At 39.9% G+C, this 25,897-nt stretch overlaps 3 protein-coding genes across 4 annotated transcripts in view; all 3 read left to right on the forward strand.

Annotated features, from left to right (window-relative positions):
- NLRP14 (NLR family pyrin domain containing 14) overlaps positions 1 to 4,397 on the forward strand; it is a 35,054-nt gene extending 30,657 nt beyond the window's left edge. Inside the window, 2 exon segments of the mRNA XM_059929918.1 lie at positions 3,230 to 3,400; positions 4,262 to 4,397. Coding sequence (XP_059785901.1) covers positions 3,230 to 3,400; positions 4,262 to 4,397 — 307 coding nt within the window.
- The window catches only part of SYT9 (synaptotagmin 9), a 410,926-nt gene that overhangs the window by 37,752 nt on the left and 347,277 nt on the right, over positions 1 to 25,897 (forward strand). The gene's annotated exons all lie outside the window — the stretch shown is intronic.
- RBMXL2 (RBMX like 2) lies at positions 23,526 to 24,683 on the forward strand. Its single transcript, XM_059929524.1, has one exon. It carries the CDS (start codon positions 23,526 to 23,528, stop codon positions 24,681 to 24,683), a length of 1,158 nt encoding a protein of 385 aa, XP_059785507.1.

Consider the following 25,897-nt stretch of genomic DNA (forward strand, 5'->3'; position numbering starts at 1 on the left):
TATATTTTGAGACTTTTATTAGCGACTGCAAATTTAGAATGATTATGTTTCCTGATGAATTCTTTTTTTTTTTAAATAAATTTATTTATTTATTTATTATTTTTGGCTGTGTTGGGCCTTCGTTTCTGTGCGAGGGCTTTCTGTAGTTGTGGCGAGCGCGGGCCACTCTTCATCGCGGTGCGCGGGCCTCTCACTATCGCGGCCTCTCTTGTTGTGGAGCACAGGCTCCAGTCGCGCAGGCTCAGTAGTTGTGGCTCACGGGCCCAGTTGCTCCGCAGCATGTGGGTTCTTCCCAGAACAGGGCTCGAACCCGTGTCCCCTGCATTGCCAGGTGGATTCTCAACCACTGCACCACCAGGGAAGCCCCCTGATGAATTCTTGATAACCTTTTATGTCTTATAATGCTTTTAACCCTAAGGTTTATTTTGTGTGATATTTATGTACCTTGTGTCATAATTAGTGATATTGTTGCTCCACCACATTAATGTGTATTCCATGTGGGCAGTAACTGAAAAATATGTTTATATACTCAGCACTTATATAGGCACTCAAATGTTGAATGGCTAGATAAACAGAAGGTGAAAATTAAAATTAGTTGGTAGTGGGGATCATCAGGTCCAAAAGATTGAGTTTAACATACTTCATCAGTTCATGGTATTATGTATATATTTTTTTAATTTTTTTTTTATTGAAATATAGTTGATTTGCAGTGTTGTATTAATTTCTGCAGTACAGCAAAGTGACTCAGTTATACACATATATGCATTCCTTTTTGTGTTCTTTTCCATTATGATTTATCCCAGGATACTGAATATAGTTCCCTGTGCTATACAGTACGACGTTGTTGTTTATCCATTCTATATGTAATAGTTTGCATATACTAACCCAGAACTCCCAGTCCATCCCTCTCCTACCCTCCCTCCCCCTTGGCAACCACAAGTCTGTTCTCTATGTCTGTGAGTCTGTTTCTATTTTGTAGATAGGTTAATTCGTGCCATATTTTAGATTCTGCATATAAGTGATATCATATTTCTGACTTACTTCACTTAGTATGACAATCTCTAGGTCCATCTGTGTTGCTTCAAATGGCATTATTTCATTCTCTTTTATGGCTGAGTAGTATTCCATTGTGTATATATACCACATCTTCTTTATCCATTCATCTATCGATGGACATTTAGATTGCTTCCATGTCTTCGCTATTGTAAATAGTGCTGCTGTGAAAATAGGGGTGCATGTATCTTTTTGAATTATAGTTTTGTCTGGATATATGCCCAGGCATGGGATTGCTGGATCATATGGTAATTCTATTTTTAGTTTTCTGAGGACCCTTTCTACTGTTTTCCATAGTAGCTCACCAATTTACACTCCTAAACCAACAGCGCAGGAGGCTTCCCTTTTCTCCACACTCTCTTCAGCATTTGTTATTTGTAGAGTTTCTAATGATGGCCATTCTGACTAGTATGAGGTGGAACCTCACTGTAGTTTTGGTTTGCATTTCTCTAATAATTAGCCATGATGAGCATCTTTTCATGTGCCTGTTGGCCATCTATATGTCTTCTTTGGACAGATGTCTATTTAGGTCTTCTGCCCATTTTTCGATTGGGTTGTTTATTTTTTTGTTGTTGAGTTGTATGAGCTGTTTGTATATTTTGGAAATTAAGCCCTTGTTGGTTACATCATTTGGAAATATTTTCTCCCATTCCATAGGTTGTCTTTTCATTTTTTTATGGTTTCCTTTGCTGTGCAAGAGCTTGTAACTTTGATTAGATCCCATTTGTTTATTTTTGTTTTTATTTCTATTGCCTTGGGAGATTGACCTAAGAAAACATTGGTACGATTTACGTCAGAGAATGTTTTGCCTATGATCTCTTCTAGGAGTTTTATGGTGTCTTTTATATATTTAAGTCTTTAAGCTATTTTGAGTCTATCTTTGTGCATGGTATGAGGATATGTTCTAACTTCATTGATTTACATACAGCTGTCCAACTTTCCCAGCATCACTTGCTGAAAAGACCATCTTTTCCTCATTTTATATTCTTGCCCCCTTTGTTGAAGATTAATTGACTGTAGGTGTGTGGGTTTATTTCTGGACTCTCTATTCTGTTCCGTGGATCCAGTTCATGGTATTATATTGTTTTTGGTTTATGCAAGGGCCTTCTACCAACTATTGGTTGGTTGAGTAGTTGGTTAATTTATATCCATTAACCATGTCCCCTTCTCACCTATAGGCAACTTACCTAATGTGTTTGAAATATGCCATAGAACTATATGTACCTTATAAAAGATGCAATGTTATTTTTAGATGTATGAATTTTTTGCATAAATGGCATGGTGCCATTTATATACCTTACCTTTTTTTCCCTTAATTTCTTTAAAATACACAGGACATTTTAAAAAATATATTAAAAATATTTCTTTTTCATATTATTTTTCATTGTGGTTTATCACAGGATATTGAATATAGTTCCCTGTGCTATACAGTAGGACCTTGTTGTTTATCCATTCTATATATAGTAGTTTGCACCTGCTAGTCCCAAACTCCCAATCCAACCGTCCCCCACCTCCCCTCCCCCTTGGCAACCAAAGACTGTTCTCCATGTCTGTGAGTCTGTTTCTGTTTTGTAGATAAGTTCATTTGTGTCATATTTTAGATTCCACATATAAGTGATATCATATGGTATTTGTCTTTCTCTTTCTGGCTTACTTCACTTAGTATGATAATCTCTAGGTCCAACCATGTTGCTGCAAATGGCATTATTTCATTCTTTTTTATGGCCGAATAATATTCCATTGTATATATGTACCACATCTTCTTTATCCATTCCTCTGTCGATGGACATTTAGGTTGTTTCCATGTCTTAGTTATTGTATATCTTGCCTTTTAACACACAATACCATATTTCTAAAATCTACTTATGTTGCTACATTTTTAATCCTATCCAAGGATTCAGTTGCTTCATAGTTTTCCTTAGTGTGCTTCCACATCTTATTTATTCCCTGGACCATAATTATGAATTTATAATTCATGATATAGGAAGGGATATGTTCAACCCATAAATATCTAGAAATAATGAATATCATACTTATATTCCTTGACTTTACCCTATTTGTGCTCATTTTTTAAGCTTCTTGAGTTATCCCACACTCCCAGCTCACAGATCTCTTGTGTGCATGCTCTCTGTCATGGGATAATGTTCATTTTATCTTTAGTCTCTCTTCCCTGCAGTTTGGAACACTGTGGTTTGACCTCTCTCTGTTGTCAGGATCTCTCCTCTACTCTTAGCAGCGACCAAAAACTGATAAAAATAAGCCTGACCCTGAATAACTTAGAGTGTGAAGGAATTATGAAGTTATGTGAAGTCTTGAGGTCTCCTGAATGTAAACTACAGGTTCTAGGGTAAGTCTTCATTGGCTTCTCAGCAGAAAAGTTTCCTGGAATGAGGCATTTGGGGAGCCGCTTGTTAATGGCAAGACTCAGCATCAACCTGATTGTGGATCCTTGGGTGTTTTCCAGGCCTTTATTTGTTTTTCTCCCATAGAACACTGAATTTCAAGAGATGTACTGTAGCATAGTAAAGAGCCGAGAACTCTAGAGCCAGATTATGAGAGTTTGAACTCTGGCCCTGCCACTTACTAGATATTTGAACTTGCACTAGTCTCCAGTCTCTCTGTGTTTTGGTTTCCATATCTGTAAAATGGGTGGAATGATAATATATACCCATAGCATTATTGTGAGAATGGATCACTTGAGTCCATATAGGCAGTATTTAGAACAGTGGCTAGCATATAATAAACAATTAAAAAAAAAGGGGGCATGGTACAGAAATTCCCTGGTGGTCCAGTGGTTAGGACTCTGTGCTTCTACTGCAGGGGACCCGGGTTCGATCCCGCAAGCCACGCAGCACGGCCAAAAAAAAACCCCCCCAAAACAAAAACAAAAACAACAAACATATGTGTTGGCTGTTTTCATAATCATGATGAGTAGAAGTACTTTGCTTGAATAGGAAAAGGCTCTTGGCAGATCCTTTAAAATGTAATCTATTTTCTCTTTCTCTTTTATACTCCATTTTCCTTCAACTGCTGTATTTCCCTCCGTGTATCCCTGTGTCCTTTCCCACTACCCAGCCATGTTAATATTCTCTCTCTACTGACAGGTTTTATTTCCCCCCTGAAAATAATTCTCCAGAGAAAGTAAAGGGCTGTGGGAAAATTGAGAGGTGTTTTTGTGGCAAGAAGAGGTGTTCCCTTGTCTTCTCAGGTTGTGCAAAGAGGCATTTGATGAGGAAGCCCAGAAGCTGCTGGAAGCTGTGGGGAGTAGCAATCCATGCCTAGTCATTAAGCAGGACTGTAATGATCATGAGGAAGAAGATGGTTCCTGGTGGCAGTGTTTCTGATTTGAAGAACCTGATGTTCCTTAACAAAGTAAAATAAAGACCTCGGAGTGACAAGGCCCAGGACTCTTAGCTTTAGATACTCCATGCCCAGACATACTGCATGTGATGTCTGTCAGATATAGTTTAGTCACTTACCTGTAAAATGTCTGTTCTACTTCACACAGGAGCTAAGAGGCTAAAATAAAATGGAAAACACGAAGCTCTGTGAAAGGTGTAACATGTTAAATGAATGCAGAGTTTAAGAATTCCGATGTGAGAAGCTTAGAAATGAGACTAGAGAATGGGACCAGGGAAGATTATGCTAAAGCACCTTGTTTTCCTTTCTCTCCGTTCCTGCTGCCATGGCTCTCTTCACAGCCTCGCCATCTGAGGCATGTATTACTGAATGCTTCTCCGTGTGTGTTCTTGGGACCATTCGGGTCAAAATCACTTGGGCGTTTTCTTAAAATGCAGATTTCTGAGCCCCATACCAGACTTACTGATTCAGAATATCTGGGTGAGGTCCTAGAAACTGGCATTTTTAATAATTTCCCAGGCAATTCTTCGGTACATTAATATTTAAGAATCAGTAGAAATGGGAGTCCACTTCTGCAGTGAACATTTTCTGTAGCCTATTGTGAAGATAAAAGGCAATATAAAGATTATTGGGGTTAGAGCTAAAACCAGATTCCTCCCTTTGGCAGAAACTCGGCACAATAAAATCTTCTGTGGAAGAATGTTTTGGTTATTTATTGCTATGTAACAAGCCATCCCAAAACATAGCAGCTTAAAACAATAACCACTTTGTTATATCTCATCACTGGATGAATTAGAATCCAGAAAGGGCTCAGCTCAGCATTTCTTATGCTCCACATGACATCACCTGGAGTCCCTTGGTGGTATTCAACTGACAGCCAGGTTGCTCTAGAAGCCTGAAGAGGACTTCAGTCACATGCCTGGTGCCTTGGAGAGGATGCATGGCTGGCTGGCTGGGTGGGGCTGGGCCCCTCTTCCCTCCAGCCTTAGGGCCTCTCCAGCAGGGAAGATGGAATACTTTGATGGAGGTTCAGGGCTTGAAGAGGTCAAGTGGAAGTTGCCAATTCTCTTAAAAGCTAGGCCTAGAACTAGCATAAAGTCACTTCTCTCTTAATCCATTGATCAAAACAGTCCAGGCCAGCCCAGATTCAAGAGCAGTCACTTGTTGATGGGAATAGTGTCAGAGAATTTATGGCATTCTTTAGTCCACCACAAACTGTTATTCATTTTTTTCTCCCTGTCTGTAGGAGATAAGAAAGTCTCTTAGATGGTATAATAGCTCCTGAGTCAATGTAGCAGGGGTGGAGACAAGAGTGAACCATGGCAGTTAGAAGGGGCAGATGGCAATCAGGTGAGAATTTACAAGTAATATTACTGGAACTGACAGCCACATAGAACAGTGATACGGCTGACATTTGGCAGAGACGATACCTAGAGAAGGGTCAGTAAGAGGTTAACTCCCAGCGATGACAGTCCTGCCGGCCAGAGAAAGCTAGCCTTGGGCTGTTGTAGCAAACACAGAAAAGAAAGTATGCATCAGAGAAGTGGCATTCCCTTCACAGGGCAGCCCTGAGCTGCAGTGAGCATCTTATCCTTCGTAAACAACAGGATTTCCAAGATGCCCAAATAAAACTCCAACCAAGGAGTTGATAAATGCTGCTTCTTTTTTTTTTTTTTTTTTTTTTCCTTTTGACCGCTCACGCAGCTTGCGGGATCTTAGTTCCCTGACCAGGGTTGGACCAGGGATTGAAATCCAACCCATGGCAGTGAAAGCGCCAAGTCCTAACCACTGGACTGCCAGGGAATTCCCAATACATGCTTCTTATCAAGGGGATTTCTAACAAATTTTCAGATAAAGGAAAATTCTTTTGCTTTTTAAACTAAATTTCAGAGCGTTACAGAGGAAGATAACTTTTCTATTTCATTTTATAAGGTTAGACAAACTTCGATAATAGAACTTACAAAGATAAATTTACAATTGAATGTCACTTATGAATATATATGCAAAGATCAAATATATTTGAAAATTAATTCTAACAGTTAAAATATACCATGATTTTTTTTTTAATTTTTAATTTATTAATTTATTTATTTATGGCTGTGTTGGGTCTTCGTTTCTGTGCGAGGGCTTTCTCTAGTTGCGGCAAGCGGGGGCCCCTCTTCATCGCGGTGCGCGGGCCTCTCACTATCGCGGCCTCTCTTGTTGCGGAGCACAGGCTCCAGACGCGCAGGCTCAGTAGTTGTGGCTCACGGGCCTAGTTGCTCCACGGCATGTGGGATCTTCCCAGACCAGGGCTCGAACCCGTGTCCCCTGCATTGGCAGGCAGATTCTCAACCACTGCACCACTAGGGAAGCCCTACCATGATTCTTATGATTTATAACAGAAGTACAAGAGAGGACAAGTATTAGTTGACTGATGGAGAAAGACCAAATAACCACCTTAATATATTATACGTTGAAAAGGCATTTAATAAAATTTAGTCTTTTTGGTCAGGTACTTCCATAACATAAGGACTGTTTACCCTTAGCTAACAATATACTAGAAGCAATGCCACTTACATTTTGAAAACATGCCTGGTATCATCACTGCTATCATGTAACCCATGGCCAGGATTAGGGTGAGGCAAGTGAGGTACTTATTCTCAGGGTTGTGCAAGTTCAGCGTCAGACACCGTCTTTATTTAAATTTTTAATATTTGGTTATCATGGATATTTTTGCACTAATTTTGATTTTTAAAAATATTTCCTAAAATATTATTTATCTTGATTACTGAATTTTTTGGCATCTCCTCAAATTTGTGCACCAGGCAAACCACTCCCCTCATCCTAAACAGAGCTCTGTGTTAGGGATGGTTTGCAATTTTATCAATAAATAGTGTAGTTAAGGAGTCAAATAGAATAGTCAAAGAATCAAATAGGGTGGTCAAAACAAATGTTGGTTTTGTTGATTCTTTACATTTTGTCTGTTTTCATTTTATAAATTTATTTTGTAAATTCTTATTTTATCATTTCTGTTATCTTTGAATTTTTGTCAGTATGCTAACTTCTTAAGTTAGATTCTTATTGACTTCCGACCTTTTCTTTTATTACAAGCATTAAGACTATAAATTCCCTTCTATTTACATTTTAGCCGAATTCCCATGCTTGACCATGGAGTCTTTTTTGTTTATTGAAGTACAGTTGATTTACAACATTATATAAGTTTCAAGTGTAAAACATAGTGATTCACTATTTTTAAAGGTTATACTTCATTTATAGTTATTATAAAATATTGGCTATATTGTTGTACAATATATCCTTGTAGCTTATTTATTTTATACATAGTAGTTTGTACATCTTAATCTCCTGCCCCTATATTGCCCCTCCCCTCTTCTCTCTCTCCCCACTGATAACCACTACTTTGTTCTCTGTATCTTTGAGTCTCTTTCTTTTTAGTTATATTCACTAGTTTTATTTTTTAGAGTCTACGTATAAGTGATATCATACAGTATTTGTCTTTCTCTCTCTGACTTTTTTCACTAAGCATAATACCCTCCAAATCCATCCAGTATATGGAATATTTTCATTAGCATTCATGTCCAAGTATTTTGATTAACATGAATTTTTTTTTTCTGTGACCCACATGTCACATAGAAGTGCACTTGTACATTTCCAAACTTAGGCATTTTTTTAAATATCTTTATTGGAGTATAATTGCTTTACAGTGGTGTGTTAGTTTCTGCTTTATAACAAAGTGAATCAGCTATACATATACATATTTCCCCATATCTCCTCCCTCTTGCGTCTCCTTCCCATCCTCCCTATCCCACCCCTCTAGGTGGTCACAAAGCACCGAGCTGATCTCCCTGTGCTATGTGGCTGCTTCCCACTAGCTATCTATTTTACATTTGGTAGTGTATATATGTCAGTGCCACTCTCTCACTTCGTCCCAGCTTACCCTTCCCCCTCCCTGTGTCCTCAAGTCCATTCTCTACATCTGCGTCTTTATTCCTGTCCCGCCCCTAGGTTCTTCATGACCTTTTTTTTTTTTTTTTTTCAGATTCATATATATGTGTTAGCATACGGTATTTGTTTTTCTCTTTCTGACTTACTTCACTCTGTATGACAGACTCTAGGTCCATCCACCTCACTACAAATAACTCAATTTCGTTTCTTTTTATCGCTGAGTAATATTCCATTGTATATATGTGCCACATCTTCTTTATCAATCCATCTGTTGATGGACATTTAGATTGCTTCCATGCCTTGGCTATTGTAAATAGTGCTGCACTGAACATTGTGGTACATAACTCTTTGTGAATTATGGTTTTCTCAGGATATATGCCCAGTAGTGGGATTGCTAGGTCGTATGGTAGTTCTATTTTTAGTTTTTTAAGGACCCTCCATATTGTTCTCTGTAGTGGCTGTATCAATTTACATTCCCACCAACAGTGCAAGAGGGTTCCCTTTTCTCCACACCCTCTCCAGCATTTCTTGTTTGTAGATTTTTTGATGATGGCCATTTTGACTGGTGTGAGGTGATACCTCATTGTAGTTTTGATTTGCATTTCTCTAATGATTAGTGATGTTGAGCATCCTTTCATGTGTTTGTTGGATATCTGTATATCTTCTTTGGAGAAATGTCTATTTAGGTCTTCTGCCCATTTTTGGATTGGGTTGTTTGTTTTCTTTATATTGAGTTGCATGAGAGGCATTTTTAAAGTTACCTTTTTGTTATTGTTTTTAACCTAATAGAGTTCAGATAATGTGAAAATGTTTTTTGAAATTAGTTAAGATATAATTCATGGCCTAGTATATAATCAATTTTCTATGTGTGCTTGAAAAGAATATGTATTTTCCCATGACTGAGTGTGTACACATGTGTATATATCCGTTAAATCGAGCTTTTTAATTATGCAGTTCAAATCATCTTGTACTAATTTTTGTTGCTCAATCTATAAATTATTGAGAACATTTTCTTTAAATCTTTTAATATGATGGAAAAGTTTTCTTTTTTTCTTATAGTTCTTTAAAATTTTCCTTTAGATATTTTGAGGCTATGGTATTGGGTAAATGTGGTAGAAGTATGTCACAGGCAGCTTTGAGCTCACATGCTTTCAGCTTAGCAACCAAGGGGAAAAGATCTCTTTTATTCCCCTGCTTTAGTTTAAAATGTCTTCCAAAGACTCTAATTGGTCCATTGTGGATCCAGTGATGCAGTTAAATAATTTTTGAGGATTTCAAATCATGGCTCTTTCTAAATCATGGCCCTTTGGTTATACAAATGCAAAATGAACTCTTGTCAAAGAACATTATCAATTCATTAGTAAGGGAACCAGTGAGATGCAGGTTTACAAAGCATTTGATGAACAAGTGTTTATATATCCATCATGAATAGCATTTAAAAAATTTTTTATTTTATTTTGGAGTATAGTTGATTTACAGTGTTTTGTTAATTTCAGGTGTATAGCAAAGTGATTCAATTATAAATATACATATATCTATTCTTTTTCAGATTCTTTTCCCATATGGGTTATTACAGAGTATTGAGTAGAGTTTCCTGTGCTATTACAGTAGGTCCTCTTTGCTTATCTATTTTATATACAGTAGTGTATATATGTTAATCCCAACCTCCTACTTTATCCCTCCCCTCCACCTTTCCCCTTTGGTAACCATAGGTTTGTTTGCAAAGCCTGTGAGTCTGTTTCTATTTTGTAAATAAGTTCATTTGTATCAATTTTTTTTTAGATTCTACATATAAGTGATATCATATGATATTTGTCTGACTTCACTTAGTATGATAATCTCTAGGTCCATCTATGTTGCTGCAAATGGCATTATTTCATTCTTTTTTATGACTGAGTAATATTCCATTGTATATATGTACCACATCTTCTCTACCTATTCATCTGTTGATGGACATTTAGATTGCTTCCATGTCTTGGCTATTGTGAATAGTGCTGCACTGAACATTGGAGTGCAAGTATCTTTTTGAAGTATAGTTTTCTCTGGATATATGCCCAGGAGTGGGATTGTGGGATCATATAGTAACTCTATTTTTAGTTTTTTAGGGAACCTCCATTCTGTTCTCCATAGTGACTGTACCAATTTACATTCCCACCAACAGTGTCGGAGGGTTCCCTTTTCTCCACACTCTCTCCAGCATTTGTTTGTAGAATGAAAGGCATTTTTTTTTAAAGTTAGAATAACATTGTAAGGTAAATACAAAACTGATTAATATCCTACAAGGCAATAAATGATAAACTTTGGAATTATCTTTTCCATCACAAAGGAAATTTGCACTGATTGAGGACAAGAATTATTTGCATTGCTGTCAGGTCTCTGTAAGATAATCTTTACCCTTACAAAATTGTGAATCTTCTGATCAATAGAATTGAGAGTCAGAGAACCGTTAAAACATAAGCAGAGGCAAATCAAAAATTTTAAGAGTTTATTTAAACAAAAAACTAAATAGGGCAGTGCCAAACCAGAAATGGTTAGGAGCACTCCACCGGCCAGGAGCTAGGGGAAAGGCTTTTATAGAAAAGAGGCAGATGCAAAACTGGAAAATTATTTGATTGGCTAAAGCCTAAGCATTTTCCTTATCTGGAAAAGCCTAGTTGGCTGTGATTGGTTGTCCTTAGGCTTCGATTTCTTAACCTTGAGGCATGTATAGGTTTATGTTTTGGTTTGTTTAGTAGGCTGCTAAGGTATTAGAACCACCTCAGTCTATTGGCCTCCTTGTTTAACTAATCTGACATAAAGATACACACCCCTAGAAAATCAGATAATCCCCAGTCTGCTAGACAATGCCTAGAACTACAGTGAAAGGACACTCAGTAATACCAGTAATACCTTTTGCCTATTTTTAAGTTTTGGATGATTTTTCTTAACAATGCTCACCTCTTAGAACAGTGGATCTCAACTCTGGTTGGTGATTTGGCCAACAAGGGGACATTTTTGGTTGTCACAAGTGAGGGTTGCTCCTGGCATCAAGTTGTGTTCCACACCTCAAGTGAATCTGAAATCAAAGGACTTGGGATTTAGTCCTGTTACTATCAGTTACAAGTTCTGTGATGTTGGCGGATATTTAGTATTTTCACACTTCGAGTTATCTATAAAATGGAGGCTAAAAAAATATTTATGTCTCACTAACATTCTTTATTCTTAGCTGGGGAGAAAATGAACTTTGGGTTGAAGGAGGAGGGAGAAGGTCTGAAGGACAACCATCTATACCCTACTGTGATACTGTAATTTATAATAAAATAAAGTTTAGTCTTTTTCCACAGTTCCTGGCTGACGGCTCCCAAAACCCTTAGAACTTCCTCATTGATAAGAGCAATGGGAGCATCTTTTGTTCTAATATTTCATCTTTTGTCCTCAGTTTCTGAAGTAGCTTCAGAGCCATACAGGTGAAAAGGGTAATCCATAACAACCCCTTTCAACCACACCTGAGTTGTTTCTGAGGTGACAGCTGGAAACCCCTTATGGATGGTGGAGCTGGTTGCCAGGGGAACCAACCAATTAAAGGGTTGGAACTTTCAGTCACACCTCCTGTAATCAGGGATGAGGGGGTAGGTGTAGAGTTTGAATCAATCACCAATGGCCACTGATTTAATCAATCATGCCTATATAATGGAGCCTCCATAAAAACCCAAAAGGGAGGGATCTGGAGAACTTCCAGGTAACCAGAATGCATCCACCTGCCAGGCCTCAAACTCCTTGGGGACAGAAGCTCTTGCTGTGCAGGACCTAGCCCTATGTATCTCTTCATCTGGCTCTTCATTCGTATTCTTTACTGTCATTTGTAATAAACCAGTAATCTAGTAAGTAAACTACTTTCCTGAGTTCCATGAGCCACTGTAGCAAATTAACTGAACCTCAGGAAGGGGTCTTGAGGTCCTCGGGTTTATAGCCAGTTGGTCACACACACAGGTAGCAACTTGGACTTATGACTGGCATCTGATGTGGGGGTGGTCTTGTGGGACTGAGCCTTTAACCTATTGGAGCTGATGCTATCTCCAGGTAGATAGTGTCAGAATTGAGTTAAATTTGTGGGACACCAGGTCATTGTCTGAGGCAAATGGAGTTAATTGCTTCATGGTGTAGGAAAAGAACACATATCATACCTTGTATCATCAGCACACTTAAGAGTGAAAGAGAAAATTATAATGGAAAACTAGGTTGAAAAGATTTCTCTTTCTAGTCTCCTGCTACAGTTTCTTTAAGGTCATTATTTCCTGTCTGGTCTCCTGGTTTCTCATACTGCATTCTACTCTATATCATCTACACTGCTTTCAATGTAGTTTTCTTTAAAAACAAAACAAAAACCATATTGAAGTCTCTTTTCCCCCTCCTTCCACCACTAATGATTACATTCAGCCTCATCTTTTGACCCCTAAACACAATGTAAACCTTTGACAACATTACTTTCAAACAAAATAACACTCTATAAACGTTAAGTTTATCATTTTGTATGTTTTCTTATGCATATATTGTTCCTTCTAATATTTTTCTTTTCCTTCTTTAGTCTTCATTTCTTTATTTTGTAGATCATCACAGAACCTCTACCAGAAAACAAATATCCTTCTTTAAGAGCAGAGGAAAGGGTGAAAATGAACAGGTTCCTTTATAGCAACAGAGGGAAGAAAGACTATTGTTAGTACTTTTGTCTTTCAGATGTAATTAGTTTTTTAATTCAACAGCCCCCTTTACTGTTTGTCATCACCTCAGAATCTCTTTCACCTAGTACAATGCCTGCCTTATATCAGATGTTCAAGAAATATTCTTTGAATGAGAGAGTAAGTGAATGTTACTAGAGCTGGACCAAATTCTTCGTATTCAAAAGACTGCATAATTTGGTTCAGCTTTCCAATATGTCACTCTCCCCTCTCACTAAACAATGTAATTTCTTCCCAATTCCTTGTATGCTCCAAGTGTTTCACCATTGGTCCTTTGTGCAGGTGATCCTCTCTGCCTACTCTGCTCTTCCACTCTTCATAGATCTGGCTGTGGGCCATCCTTTAAATATTATCTCCTCCGGGAGGTTGAGCGCTCTATCGTAAGTACCACCCTCTCCCCTTTTCCTAACAATGCATCAGTGTTTCTTCCTTTCCTACCACTAACACCAAGATTTCATTATTTTATTTCTTTTTGTCTGTCTTCCTCACCACAACCTAAGTTCAATAAGGGCGGAAACCACGGCTCTCTGGTTCACTGTTGTCTCATTAACATAAACCCAAGTGTGGTAGAAAGGGGCTTGTTATGAATAACAAGACATTCCTTTCACCTTTATGGCTCTGGAGCTATTTCAGAAACCCATGACAAAAACCAAATATTAAATATTTCCCATTGATCTCATTGCTTAGGAAATTCCAAGGGTTTTAGGAGCTGTGAGCCAGGAACCATGGACCAAGACAAAAATATATATTTATTATAAATCACAATATCACATCTATTGAACTGTGTATCTAAAAATGCTTAAGGTGGTGAATTCTATGTTAAGTGTATTTTACCACAATTTTAAAAATTAAATTAAGAAAAAAAAGAGAGGGTGCCCAAGCTTCAGACTAACTGGGAAGCTCCCTCCTCACTGTCAAGGAGTTTGTGGCATGGTGTAGAGTCGTGAGATCACTCTGTGTGTCTGGATGCTGGGATCAGAACTCAGTCCCTGAAGATACTAGGGACAGATTCAGGGGCCCAGGCTACAGGCACTGGTCCTGCTTCCAGAGAAATTCCCCTGACCTTCCTAGTAGGAAGGATGGGGATCTCATTCAATTGATTTAGGGATTTCTACCCTGAGGAGATAGGGACCTTCAAGACGATTCCTCGTGTTCTGCAACTCATCCTTGTCAGGGCATAGCCCTTCGCAGAGATTTTTTTTTTTTCTCAATTTTTAGAGCAAGGAGTGTGATTCTTTTTTATTTTTCTTGAAATGTCATCTCTATTCCCTGATGGTAATACATTTCTTCATCTTGGAGCTCCTCTGCCCCCTAAGTCTCCATCTAGGGTACCCTGGCCCAGTTACTCTCTTGGAGGATATTGGTACCAGTGTAGCCAGTGAAAGACTACATAGGGAATGCCCCCACCCCCCTGCCTGGTTCTAGCTCCTTTGGTGGACCCTTCCTTGTTCACTGGTATTTGTACCTTCATTCATCATTCAAATCTACTACAGTTTGCTGCCAGTAGTTGTACAAGGATTGAAAAATAGTATGAGACATTCTTTTTCATGGGTACATGGGGGACAGTGGGTAAACACACAAAATACTCATCTATTTAATGCCTTTTTATAATTTCAGATATTATTACTTTAAAATATTTCAAAATGAGTGGCCCAGACCACGAGTGTAGAATTTACAAAGACCGTGTATGTCAGAACCTCTTCATTGTAGTTGCTCTGTAGTTGGCCAGGCAGAAATCTGGGGACCCCATTTGCAGCTGGCATCTGAAGTGAGAGCAGTTTTGTTGGAACTGAGGCCTTAAGCCGCACAGTCTGTGCTGACTCTAGGTACATAGTGTCAGAAATGAGTTGAATTACAGGACACCCAGTTGGTGTCAGAGAATTGAGGACTGTTGTTGGAAAATGACATACCATCTCTCCCTGATTACCACAGTAGATTCCAGGCCAACCACAAATTTGGGAATTCCCACAATCCCCCTCAGGTTCTATAATTCTCTAGTATGACTCACAGAACTAAGGAAAGTGCTATACTTATGATTATAGTTTATTATAAAGGATACAAATGAACAGCCAGATGAAGAGCAAGTTCAGGGTGGGGAGGAGTGGACTCACAGAGCTTCCATTCCCCTTCCAAGTGCATGATCCTTCCAGCACATTCTGTGTTCACCAACCCAGACGTTCCCTGAACTCTGTTGTTTAGGGTTTTTACGTGGGGTTTCATTTCATAGGCAGGATTGATTAAATCATTGGCCATTAGTGATTGAATTCAATCTTCAGCCCCCTTCCCAGAGGTCAGGTTCTAACCCTCTAATCTCATGGTTGGTTCCTCTGGTGACCAGTCCCCATCCTGAAGCTCTCTAGGTGCCCCGTTAGGAGTTACCTCAGGTTCCTCAGGTGTGGTGGAAAGGGTCTCATTATGGACAATAAAAGACACTCCTATCACTCAGGAAATTGCAAGGGTTTTAGACAAAGACCAAATAAATGTTTTTTGTTGTACCATAGGCTACCCCCTGGTCTTTGACAGTGGATCCCTTATAGCAAAAAGATCGTGTCTGTCTGACCGTAACAGATATAGCAACATTTGGAGGAGTCAGTGTAGAATAGAAATAGGAGGCTTTTAACTCAATTTCCAAGTACATTTGACTATCAATGTCAGTATTATCATTTTAACAACAATGTAAGTGTAAGACCATATAGCATTATGGTAGATATAACTTGGAAAGTGAAAGTCAAAAGAGACTGGCACGTTCCCAGAGTCCCTTTCGGTCCAGTCCATCTTCATATTGTATGAAAGATCTCCCAGGATGAGGCCACCCAGGTTTGCAGGCTTCCATTTGATCTTGGCAGGTTCCGAAAGCAGGAGTGGCCTCTGCACTGTGTAGCTCCATTCTTTCAGGCATGTGGTCTCATCGAGCTAAGAGATAATATCATCTCTTGCTTGGAGCTGCTTTCAGAGTGTTAATGTAATTTTGGGTGTCCCTCTTCATATAACCCATTTATTCATTCCTTTACCCTCCCTCTCTCCATTTATACCCAAACTTTTCCACTTTTGGAAGGGAGCGTGGCACCCGCTATGCTGCTCTAGGTTGCAGACAGCAGTACTCCTGTAGAAAGTACCTCCCATTCATTTAGAGTAGGGTTATGTAGACACAGAACCCATGGCCGTTTTTACCATTAGACAATATAGCTGCATTCACTGTTAATCCCAGTTTTGCCAAAAAGGGTAAAGGGACAATCCACTCCATCAGGTCCTTAGGAATTCTGACATAAAAATTTATAGTTTCTTGCTTGGGTATCATCCCTCCTTCTGGGACTTGTAGTTGCAGCCCTGATCCTGTGACCATTACATAAGGAAAAGAAAGGTGAGGTGAGGTGGGAAGGAAAGAAAAAGTTATGGTCATCAGTCATCTTCCATGTGGGAAGGATTGCACAGTCATACTAGTATCCTTCTCCACCCCATATCCACCAGGGAGAAAAAAAAAAAGAGGACTCTATTTAGTGAGGACACTCCCTTAGCCCCGCTCATGTTGAGTGTGAGCACACACTCATGCAGGTAAGAGAGCCCCTCATGCCTATATCTACCCGCCTTTTAGACAATGGATGCTTTAATTCCCCATTCCAATTCTCTATCAAACTGTTACTCTGAGCAGGATATCTCTCTGTCCATCTCTTTACACTATGGGGTGTAAAGTATGTACCTTGGTCTGAAGAAATGTCACTTGGTGATCCACATTGGTATAATATTTTCTGTACTGTTCTTTTATAGTACTCTGAGCATTTGCATCTATCACTGAGTAAGCAAAGTCTACACCAGAGTCAGGATCTATTCTTGTCAAGACCCATTGGATATCAGCATCTGACTCACTTGCCACTTGCTATCTTCACGGTCTTTCCCCCTCCAAGGTTATCTGCAACATCCCATCTGCAGACTCTGTCTTTTTTTTTTTCTTTTTCTTTTGGCAAACAAAACAGTTCTTAGTGGCAGTTTGTGCTTCAGAGGTGCAAGAGGGGTATGTCTAGACTGAGTCCATCTCTGTATTGCTGTAGTCCCTCAGTGTCCACTCATTTTATGCACCCAGGTGGCCTCAACCAAGCACACCAGGATATCCACTAGTCAGTTCCAACCACCTTGTGAACCTGCTAGTCGGTTCTTCCTACGGGCATCACCATGTCCTACTGTAATGCATCCCTCAAATTCTCATAGTGATTTCAATATGGCCATGCCTCATAGGGGCATCCCTTTAATATGCCAGTTTTCCATTCCCTTAAGGCCAGGCCATTGGACACCACCGATGAGTCAGTAAAAGCTCAAACATAGGGGCTTTTTATCATCGTTCATTTCTTCCATCATTGCTAGGAAAACAGGATATAATTCAGCTCACTGAACTGACTGGGTTTTTTTTTTTTCATTATTACATTGGATTCCTACTCAAAAGGAGGACCAAAAAGTCCTGCTGAACTAATTGGTTTTTACCTTCTTCGAACAGTATGGTAACCTTCCAAACAGGATGCGGTCCGTTCACCTTGGAACTGCCATCCATAAATGAAGCAGCTCTTTTCTGGTCAGCTGAAAAGCTGTTTACAGGGCACTATCCATAGAATAGACTCTGGCAGTTCCTCATGTGTTTCCAAAGTCAGTCCTTGGAGAAAAGGGTACACCTGCTTGTGAGTCCACTGAGTAACTCTGCATTCCTCTGATAACATATTCCTATACAAACCATTTCCATTTTATTATGGAACTCTACTGGCCACTGCCCTCCCCATTAACATGTTTTTCTGACCTCACCCAAGACATCACTGATACTTCAGGTTTTAAGATTATTATTTATTTTTTATTTACAAAATTTTTAGTTGTGGTTAAAAACACAACATGAAGTTTACCATCTTAACTATTCTTAAATGTGCAGTTCAGTAGTGTTGAGTATATTCACATTGTTGTGCAACAAATCCCTCGAACTTTTTCATCTGGCAGAACTGAAATTCTATACCAATTAAACAATAGCTCCTCATTTCTCCCTCCCTCCAGCCCCTGTCAACCGCTGCTCCACTTTCTGTTTCTATGAACTTGAGTATTCTAGGACACCTTTTATAAGTGAAATCACCATACGGTATTTGTCTTTTTTGTGACTGGCTTATTTTAAATAATTAGCATAATGTCCTCCAGGTTCATCCATATTGTAGCAGGTGTCAGCATTTCTTTCCCTTTTAAGTCTGAATAATATTACACTGTACATATATACTACGTTTTGTTTATCCACTCATCTGGCAATGGACACGAGTTGCTTCCACCTCTTGGCTATTGTGAATAATGTGGCTATGAACATGGGTATAAAATATCTGAGATCCTGCTTTCGATTCTTTTTTATACATACCTAGAAGTAGTTTGCTGGATCATCTGGTAATTCTATTTTTAATTTTTTGAAAAACCACCACCCTGTTTCCCATAGTGGCTGCACCATTTTACATTCCTACCAGTAGATGCACAAGTGTTCCAGTTTCTGCACATCGTCCCCAACATTTGTTATTTTCTGGTTTTTTCTTTTTTTTTTTTTTTTGATAGTAACCATACTAATGGGTGTGAGGTGAGAAGATTATTTTTTTGTCCTTCAGTCATAGGGACAGTTTCAATTAATGTTCAATAGCAAGCTAGTAATTGCCCCTCAAATGGAAATTCTCTAGTCCAAGTCCCAGTAGTCATTACTGTGGAGTGTTTACAAGCTTTTGGTATAAACCTGTTTACACTCCACATAGGTCTCTGGTACAGAGAATTCACTCATACCAGCATTCAAAGTTTTATTCTATACTGTGTGGGCTCAGGCAATCTTTTGTGAAAAGAAATTGTAATTGAAGTATAGTTGATTTACAGTGTTGTGTTAGTTTCAGGTGTACAGCAAAGTAAATCAGATATATATGTATGTCTATATATGTGCGTGTGTATATATATATATTCTTTTTCAGATTCTTTTCTATTATAGGTTATTACAAGATATTGATAGTTCCCTGTGCTGCACAGTGGGTCCTTGTTGTTTATTTTATATATAGTAGTGTGTATCTGTTAATCCCAAACTCCTAGTTTATCCCTCCCCCTTTTCCCCTTTGGTAACCATAAGTTTGTTTTCTATGTCTATGAGTCTATTTCTGTTTTGTAAATAGTTCATTTTATCATTTTTTTAGATTCCACATATAAGTGATGTCATATGATATTTGTCTTTCTCTGTCTGACTTAGTTCACTTAGTATGATAATCCCTAGGTCCATCCATGTTGCTGCAAATGGCATTATTTCATTCCTTTTATGGCTGAGTAATATTCCATTTTGTGTGTGTGTGTGTGTGTGTGTGTGTCTATGAAGATATGCCACATCCATTCATCTGTCAATGGACATTTAGACTGCTTCCATGTCTTGGCTATTGTAAAGAGTGCTGCAATGAACATTGGGGTGCACATATCTTTTTTAATTAGAGTTTTCTCTGTATATATGCCCAGGAGTGGGATAGCTGGATCATATGGTAACCTTATTTTTAGTTTTTTAAGGATCCTCCATACTGTTTTCCATAGTGGCTGCACCAATTTACATTCCCACCATCAGTGTAGGATGGTTCCCTTTTCTCCACACCCTCTCCAGCATTTATTATTTGAAGAATTTTGAAGATGGCTATTCTTCTGGTTTGAGGTGGTACCTCATTGTAGTTTTGATTTACATTTCTCTAATAATTAGGGATGTTAAGCATCTTTTCATGTGCCTGTTGGCCATTGTATGTCTGCTTTGGAGAAATGTCTATTTAGGTCTTCTGTCCATTTTTTGATTTGGTTGTTTATTTTTTTTATATTAAGCTGTATGAGCTGTTTGTATATTTTGGAAATTAATTCCTTGTTGGTCGCATCGTTTGTGTTCAGGCAATCTTACTTGTTCCCATTTAGCATGTCCTATTAATGCTGCTTAAAGAGAAATTTATGTCTTGTGTTTTACAACAGTAGGTAGGGGAAACATTCCTCAGTCAGTTACAATATCCATCCACATAATACACTCAGGTAAAAGACACAAAGAGACCCAATCATTTCATGTAAAGCCTGTTTAAACATTCCAATTCTCATCCAAACCTCCACTTAAATTCTATCAACCCTTACATTTCTATATTCTCTCAATCTAATTGCAGCTCCGGGTACAGATCACCAATGGGTTTTGATACTTGACAAGGGACATGAGGCTCCCTTGTCAAGGAGTCCCAGACCCTTGGGACTGTTGACCATTTTACCCACTCATAAGACTTTGTGTCCCCAGCAGGTGTCCAGCCAAGGGACATAGGTAGTTGGTATGAAGGTGATTGCAGTGCAGAAGTAGTTAAGTGAATGGATTCTGGATGTATTGTGGGATCTGGGACTGATTATATGGGGAGAGGGCATTGTGGTAACTGGAGGAAAAAGGAATCATTCCCCAACAAGCTCCTATGTCCATCAACAGAAAAATGGAAAAAAAAATATTTTGGTATAGTCATACAATGACTAAAAAAATCAAAGAAAAAGTTCAATTACTGGTGTGTACAATACATGGATGAATCTCAAAAATATACTGAGTGCCATAAGCCAGACACAGAAGAGTTCATTCTATATTATTCCATTTATATAAAGTCAAAGAACAAGCAAAACAAAATTATGGTTGATGTAAGTCAGAAAAGTGGTTACCTCTGAGCGGAAGGTATTATTTTGAAAGGGGCATGAGGGAACAATTGGGGGTGATGGAAAGGTTATAGATCTTGATGTGGGTCATCCATGTTTACACGGATGTACACATATGTAAAAATTAATTAAGCAGTAAATTTAAGATTTTATACGTAAACTTTTAAATTTTGTGTTTATAAGTTAGCCCTCAATAAAAACATTAAAGGTAATCATTCAAGGAATAGATATAGAAAACATAACTTCTTCCATATTGTTAGAGGAAAAAGAAAGGAATAAAGTCAAATCATGTGATACCAGAGATGGCAGGAAAGATGGAAAAAAGAGGCAAGAAAGGCATGGTTAACAGACAGCACACCATAAGCTGGCAGAAAAAAATCTGAAAAATATTGAGCTACATAAGTGTCAGACAAAACAAATTAAGGTAAAAAAATATTATGAATAAGGATCATTATGTAATAAAATCATTCACCAGAAATACATAGCAATTCTCAATCTTCATGCATTTAACAATATAATCTTAAGTTACATGAAGCAAAAATGGACATAAAAATAAAGAGAAATGAATAAATCTACAATTATGGGAATTTAAAAGTTCTCAACAACTCTATCAAATAAAAAATAAGTTAGGATATGGAAGACTTGAACATCGCTATATAAGGAAAGAATTCTACCCCAATATTTAGAGAATATACTTTCTTCTCAAGCATACGTGGAGTGTTAGACACACAACACACACACAAGCACACATACACTTCAGGTCATAAAGCAAGTTTCAGCAAATACCAACGTATGGATATCATATAGAGCATGTTAGAAAACAACCAAAAATATCCATATGTTTGAAATTTTAAAAACATACTTCTTTATAATTCATGAGTCAAGAAATGATGAAAATGAGAAAATGTTAGGAACGGAACAACAGTGAAAATAACCATGTATCACAGCTCAGGGCACGCTGTTAACTAGTACATGGAGAGTAAAATTTAAACTTAGATACAACAATCAGAAGAAATGTTTTTTGAAACTCTTAATGCACTAAGTGTCTTACCTAAAAATCTAGAACAAAAATAATACAAATTGTAAATCCAAAGAATTATGGAAAGGAAAAAAGACAATAGCAGCAAATAAAATCAGAACAGAGGATCAGCAAAGAAAAAGTGTAGTTCTTTGAAAAGATAAAAAACTTCTGGCAAGACTGGTCACAAAAAAGAGAGAAAGCAAAACAGGACATGGCTATTGATAAAATAAAATTTCAAATTAAACAAAGATGGATAACTTATAGAAAAAAGTATATCTTACAAAAACCAAGTCAAGAAGAAATTTTTAAAAATCTGAATAGACTGAAAACTAAAAGAAATTTGGGCAAAAATCTCCCCAGCTAGGTATGGGAAAGAAAATTATTGGCTAATACCCTTTATGCCCAGAAATGTAAAATTTCTAAGTATGAGCAAACAAAATTCGTTAATATACTTAAAAATGAATACATCCCAACAGGTAAGTTTACCTTAGAAATATAATAATGATTTAATAATAAAAATTTGTTACTGCAATTCCTCACATGAACTGATGGGATGCATTTATACTTTAACTTCCATTTATGCATGCTAAAAAAATCTGAAAGCCTTAAAAGAGTACCCATTAAAATCAGAAACATCATAAAAATGCCTCCTTGCACTACCCTTTTCAAGATTATATGGCTATTGCAATAAAAAAATGTAACACATAATATATATATACACATTCCCACACAAAGTAAATATTTTTTTTAAAAAGTGGCTTTAGACATTACTATCTCGGGTGAAGACAGTTCACCAATTTACTTTTCATACTTATTTCCATTCAGAGAATATCGCGAGGAACGAATCTGAACTGTGTAATTCGTTAGAATGAACCCAAAATGTTTTGTTTTCCTGAGGTGCGCCCTTCTTTCGCGATGAAGCGGTAAAGGCTTTAGTTAGTGTCCTATGCTTGCTTAGGTGCTACTTTGGCGAGTGTCCTAGTGCTGTCACATTTGCCTTTATTTTGTCCCTCAGGTGACTTTCTGTTCAATATTTATCTTAAAGGGCAGTTTCAATACTACATAACTATGAGTCCTTTGAAGGTTGAAAAATGCAAGAAAACGGTGCAGGAGGGAGAGATGGCACATCCAAAGAATGACTCCCTCTTCTTCCTATACCACCAAAGAACCCTCCACTTATCAAGTTCTCTCTTTCCCCTTGGCAACGCAAAAAATCTTATCCTTAACACATTTTACGTACAAACTGCATTTTAAAACTTTAAAATTGTTATTATTCCATTTTTTTCAACTACTTTTTCTGTTTGAATGTGGTTTTGGGTAACGTGGATTGGAATGCATTAAAATTCCTCTCATTAAGAGCAATGGGAAAAACTTTTTGATGTAACCTAACAGCTTTTCATTTTGCAGCCGAGCTTTCAGGAGTGACTTAAAGAATTCAGGCGAACGATAGGTTACTCAGTCGTAGTTAAACGACTGGAAAAAAGTCACAAAACCGCCAACCTCCCTAGTTGCCGGCGGGACGGCCCTCCCCGCACCACCAACCAATCACAACCAGCAAGAGCCGGCCAGGCTGGGGGAACTAGACCCGAGAGGCACAAACCGGAGCGTTCCGCCTGCGCAGCTGACTTGTGGTTCCGGGGGCTTCCGCGACGACGCACCGCCAACCGGTAGGAGCCGCCCTCGGCCAGCGGGCTTGGAGGCCAAGACCGGTGCCTCGACTTCGCCGCCCACCGCCACTGACCACCCGACCCGCAGACATGGTGGAAGCGGATCGCCCGGGGAAGCTCTTCATTGGCGGGCTCAACCTCGAAACCGACGAGAAAATCCTCGAGGCCACGTTTGGCAAGTATGGCTGCATCACCGAGGTGCTCCTGATGAAAGATCGAGAAACCAGCAAGTCCAGGGGCTTCGCGTTCGTCACCTTCGAAAGCCCGGCAGACGCCAAGGCCGCCGCCAGAGACATGAACGGCAAGTCCCTGGATGGTAAGGCCATTAAGGTGGCCCAGGCCACCAAGCCGCTGTTCGAGAGCGGCCGGCGGGGTCCGCCGCCGTCCCACAGCCGCCCGAGGGGCCTGCTCGGGGCCCGCGGCGGCGGCGGCCCACGGCGCCCCCAGTCCCGGGGCGGGCCGGCGGACGACGGCGGTTACGCGGGCGACTTCGACCTGCGGTCCTCCCGGGCCCCGCTGCCTGTGAAGCGCGGGCCGCCGCCGCCGCCGCGCAGGGCCGGCCCGCCCCCGAAGAGGGCCGCGCCGTCGGGCCCGGCTCACAGCGGAGGCGGTGGAATACGCGGGCGGCCTCCGGCCGCTCGGGGGCGAGACGGCTATGCCGGGCCGCCGCGCCGGGAGCCACCGCCCCCGCGCCGGGACCCGTACCTGGGCCCCCGGGAGGAGGGCTACTTGCCCCGACACAGCTACTCGTCGAGCCGCAACTACTCGAGCGTCCGCGACCCCCGGGATTTTGCTCCCTCGCCCAGAGAGTACACCTACCGCGACTACGGCCACTCCAGCGCCCGGGACGACTGTGCATCGAGAGGCTACGGCGACCGAGACGGCTACGGGGGGCGCGACCGCGACTACCTGGATCACCCGAGTGGAGGCTCCTACCGAGACCACTTCGAGAGCTACGGGGACCCGCGCAGCGCCGCCCCTGCACGGTGGCCCCTGCCATCTTACGGCGGCGGCCGCTACGACGAGTACCGCGGCTGCTCGCCCGACGCCTACGGTGGCGGCCGGAGCGAGCGCTATTGGAGGGGCCGCGACCGGGCAGGCAGAGCTGATCGCGGGCTGCCGCCGTCCATGGAGAGGGGGTGCCCGCCCCCGCGCGAGTCCTACAGCGGGTCCGGCCGCAGGGCCCCCCTAGGCGGAGGCCGCCTGGGAAGCTGCTCGGAGAGAGGGGGAGACCGGAGCAGATACTAAGCAGCAAGAGAGTTGGGACCAAAATCCGCATTCAAAGAAGCTGCCGAAAAGCAGAGACTGTTCTATGGTAACTACTCAAGGACTAGTGCAAGGAAGAGTTGTTTTTACGTTTTAAGAATTTCCTGTTAACTTTCTCTCCATAATTTTTTTTTTTTTTTTGGTACTTTTGAGAGGAAAAAGTTAAAACTCGTTTTGATCTCGTTTTGGAATTGTTAACGTTTCTTTCAACAAGTTCATTTAAAAGTATACGACTTGAACCTGCGTACTAGTTTTCTTGTATTTCCAAGTAGAAATTCTCCTAAAGGCTTCCTTCCTTATAAATTCTCCTGATAAATGAGGCCAAAAGTTCTAAGATCTTTTACAAAGATCTTTCTGCCCACCTAAAATGGAAAATTCGGTCATTCTGTCCATTCAAACCAACTAGATTTTTGGGAGAGTGGGAGGGATTGGTGTGTTTTACTCCTAAGATTTCAAAGTGTCTTTCAAACTGAATCTAAGTGTTAACCGTATTAAAAACCAAACAGCTGACAGCAACAACAAAAACCACTTAGATCAGTTGTATATGTAACAAAAGAAAGTTCTATTCACTCAGTAAGTCTAAAAAAACAAATGGAGAATGCTGGCCACATTTTGCCTGTTTTCTTATTCTTTGGAAATCTGCAGAATCTCCTGTTCCCTTACTCCCCAAAATACCATTCTTGTGTTGAACTAGGATGGAATACTATATTAAAAATTCAGCCAACCAGCCACAAAACTGCAAACCGCCCCCCATAAAATCATTAATACCATTCCCTTTCACCACCAACAAATTATTAAGAAACAAGTAGAAAATATACCAATGGTGGATTTGGGTATCCAGATGGCTTCCATTCCTAACTGCAAGCTACTTGCCCTTGGCTGTAGAGAATTGGAGAATTGGGTTTCTTCCCCTAGGGATGGAAGAATCAAAAGTAAGCATCATTAGAGCTCAGAAACTCAGAGGATCCCTGAGAGCTTGGCATTTCAACATCTGAGGATCTCAGCCTGTTATGAGGTCCTCCTGTCCACAAAAGGCAAGGGCATGGGTTGAGTGGTCTATACTCTTATGGTGGGGAGAAGGGCTTGAGCAAAGATCATAGAGGCTTCCTCCAAAGTGGCTCAAGGATATGAGAGTCTCCTTTTTTCACCCCAAGCACAAGGTAAGAAACACCTTTTCCATTTAACTCGTGTGGAAT

This window comes from Balaenoptera ricei, chromosome 8 (genome assembly GCF_028023285.1).
Source record: "Balaenoptera ricei isolate mBalRic1 chromosome 8, mBalRic1.hap2, whole genome shotgun sequence".
NCBI classification, from domain to species: Eukaryota; Metazoa; Chordata; class Mammalia; order Artiodactyla; family Balaenopteridae; genus Balaenoptera; species Balaenoptera ricei.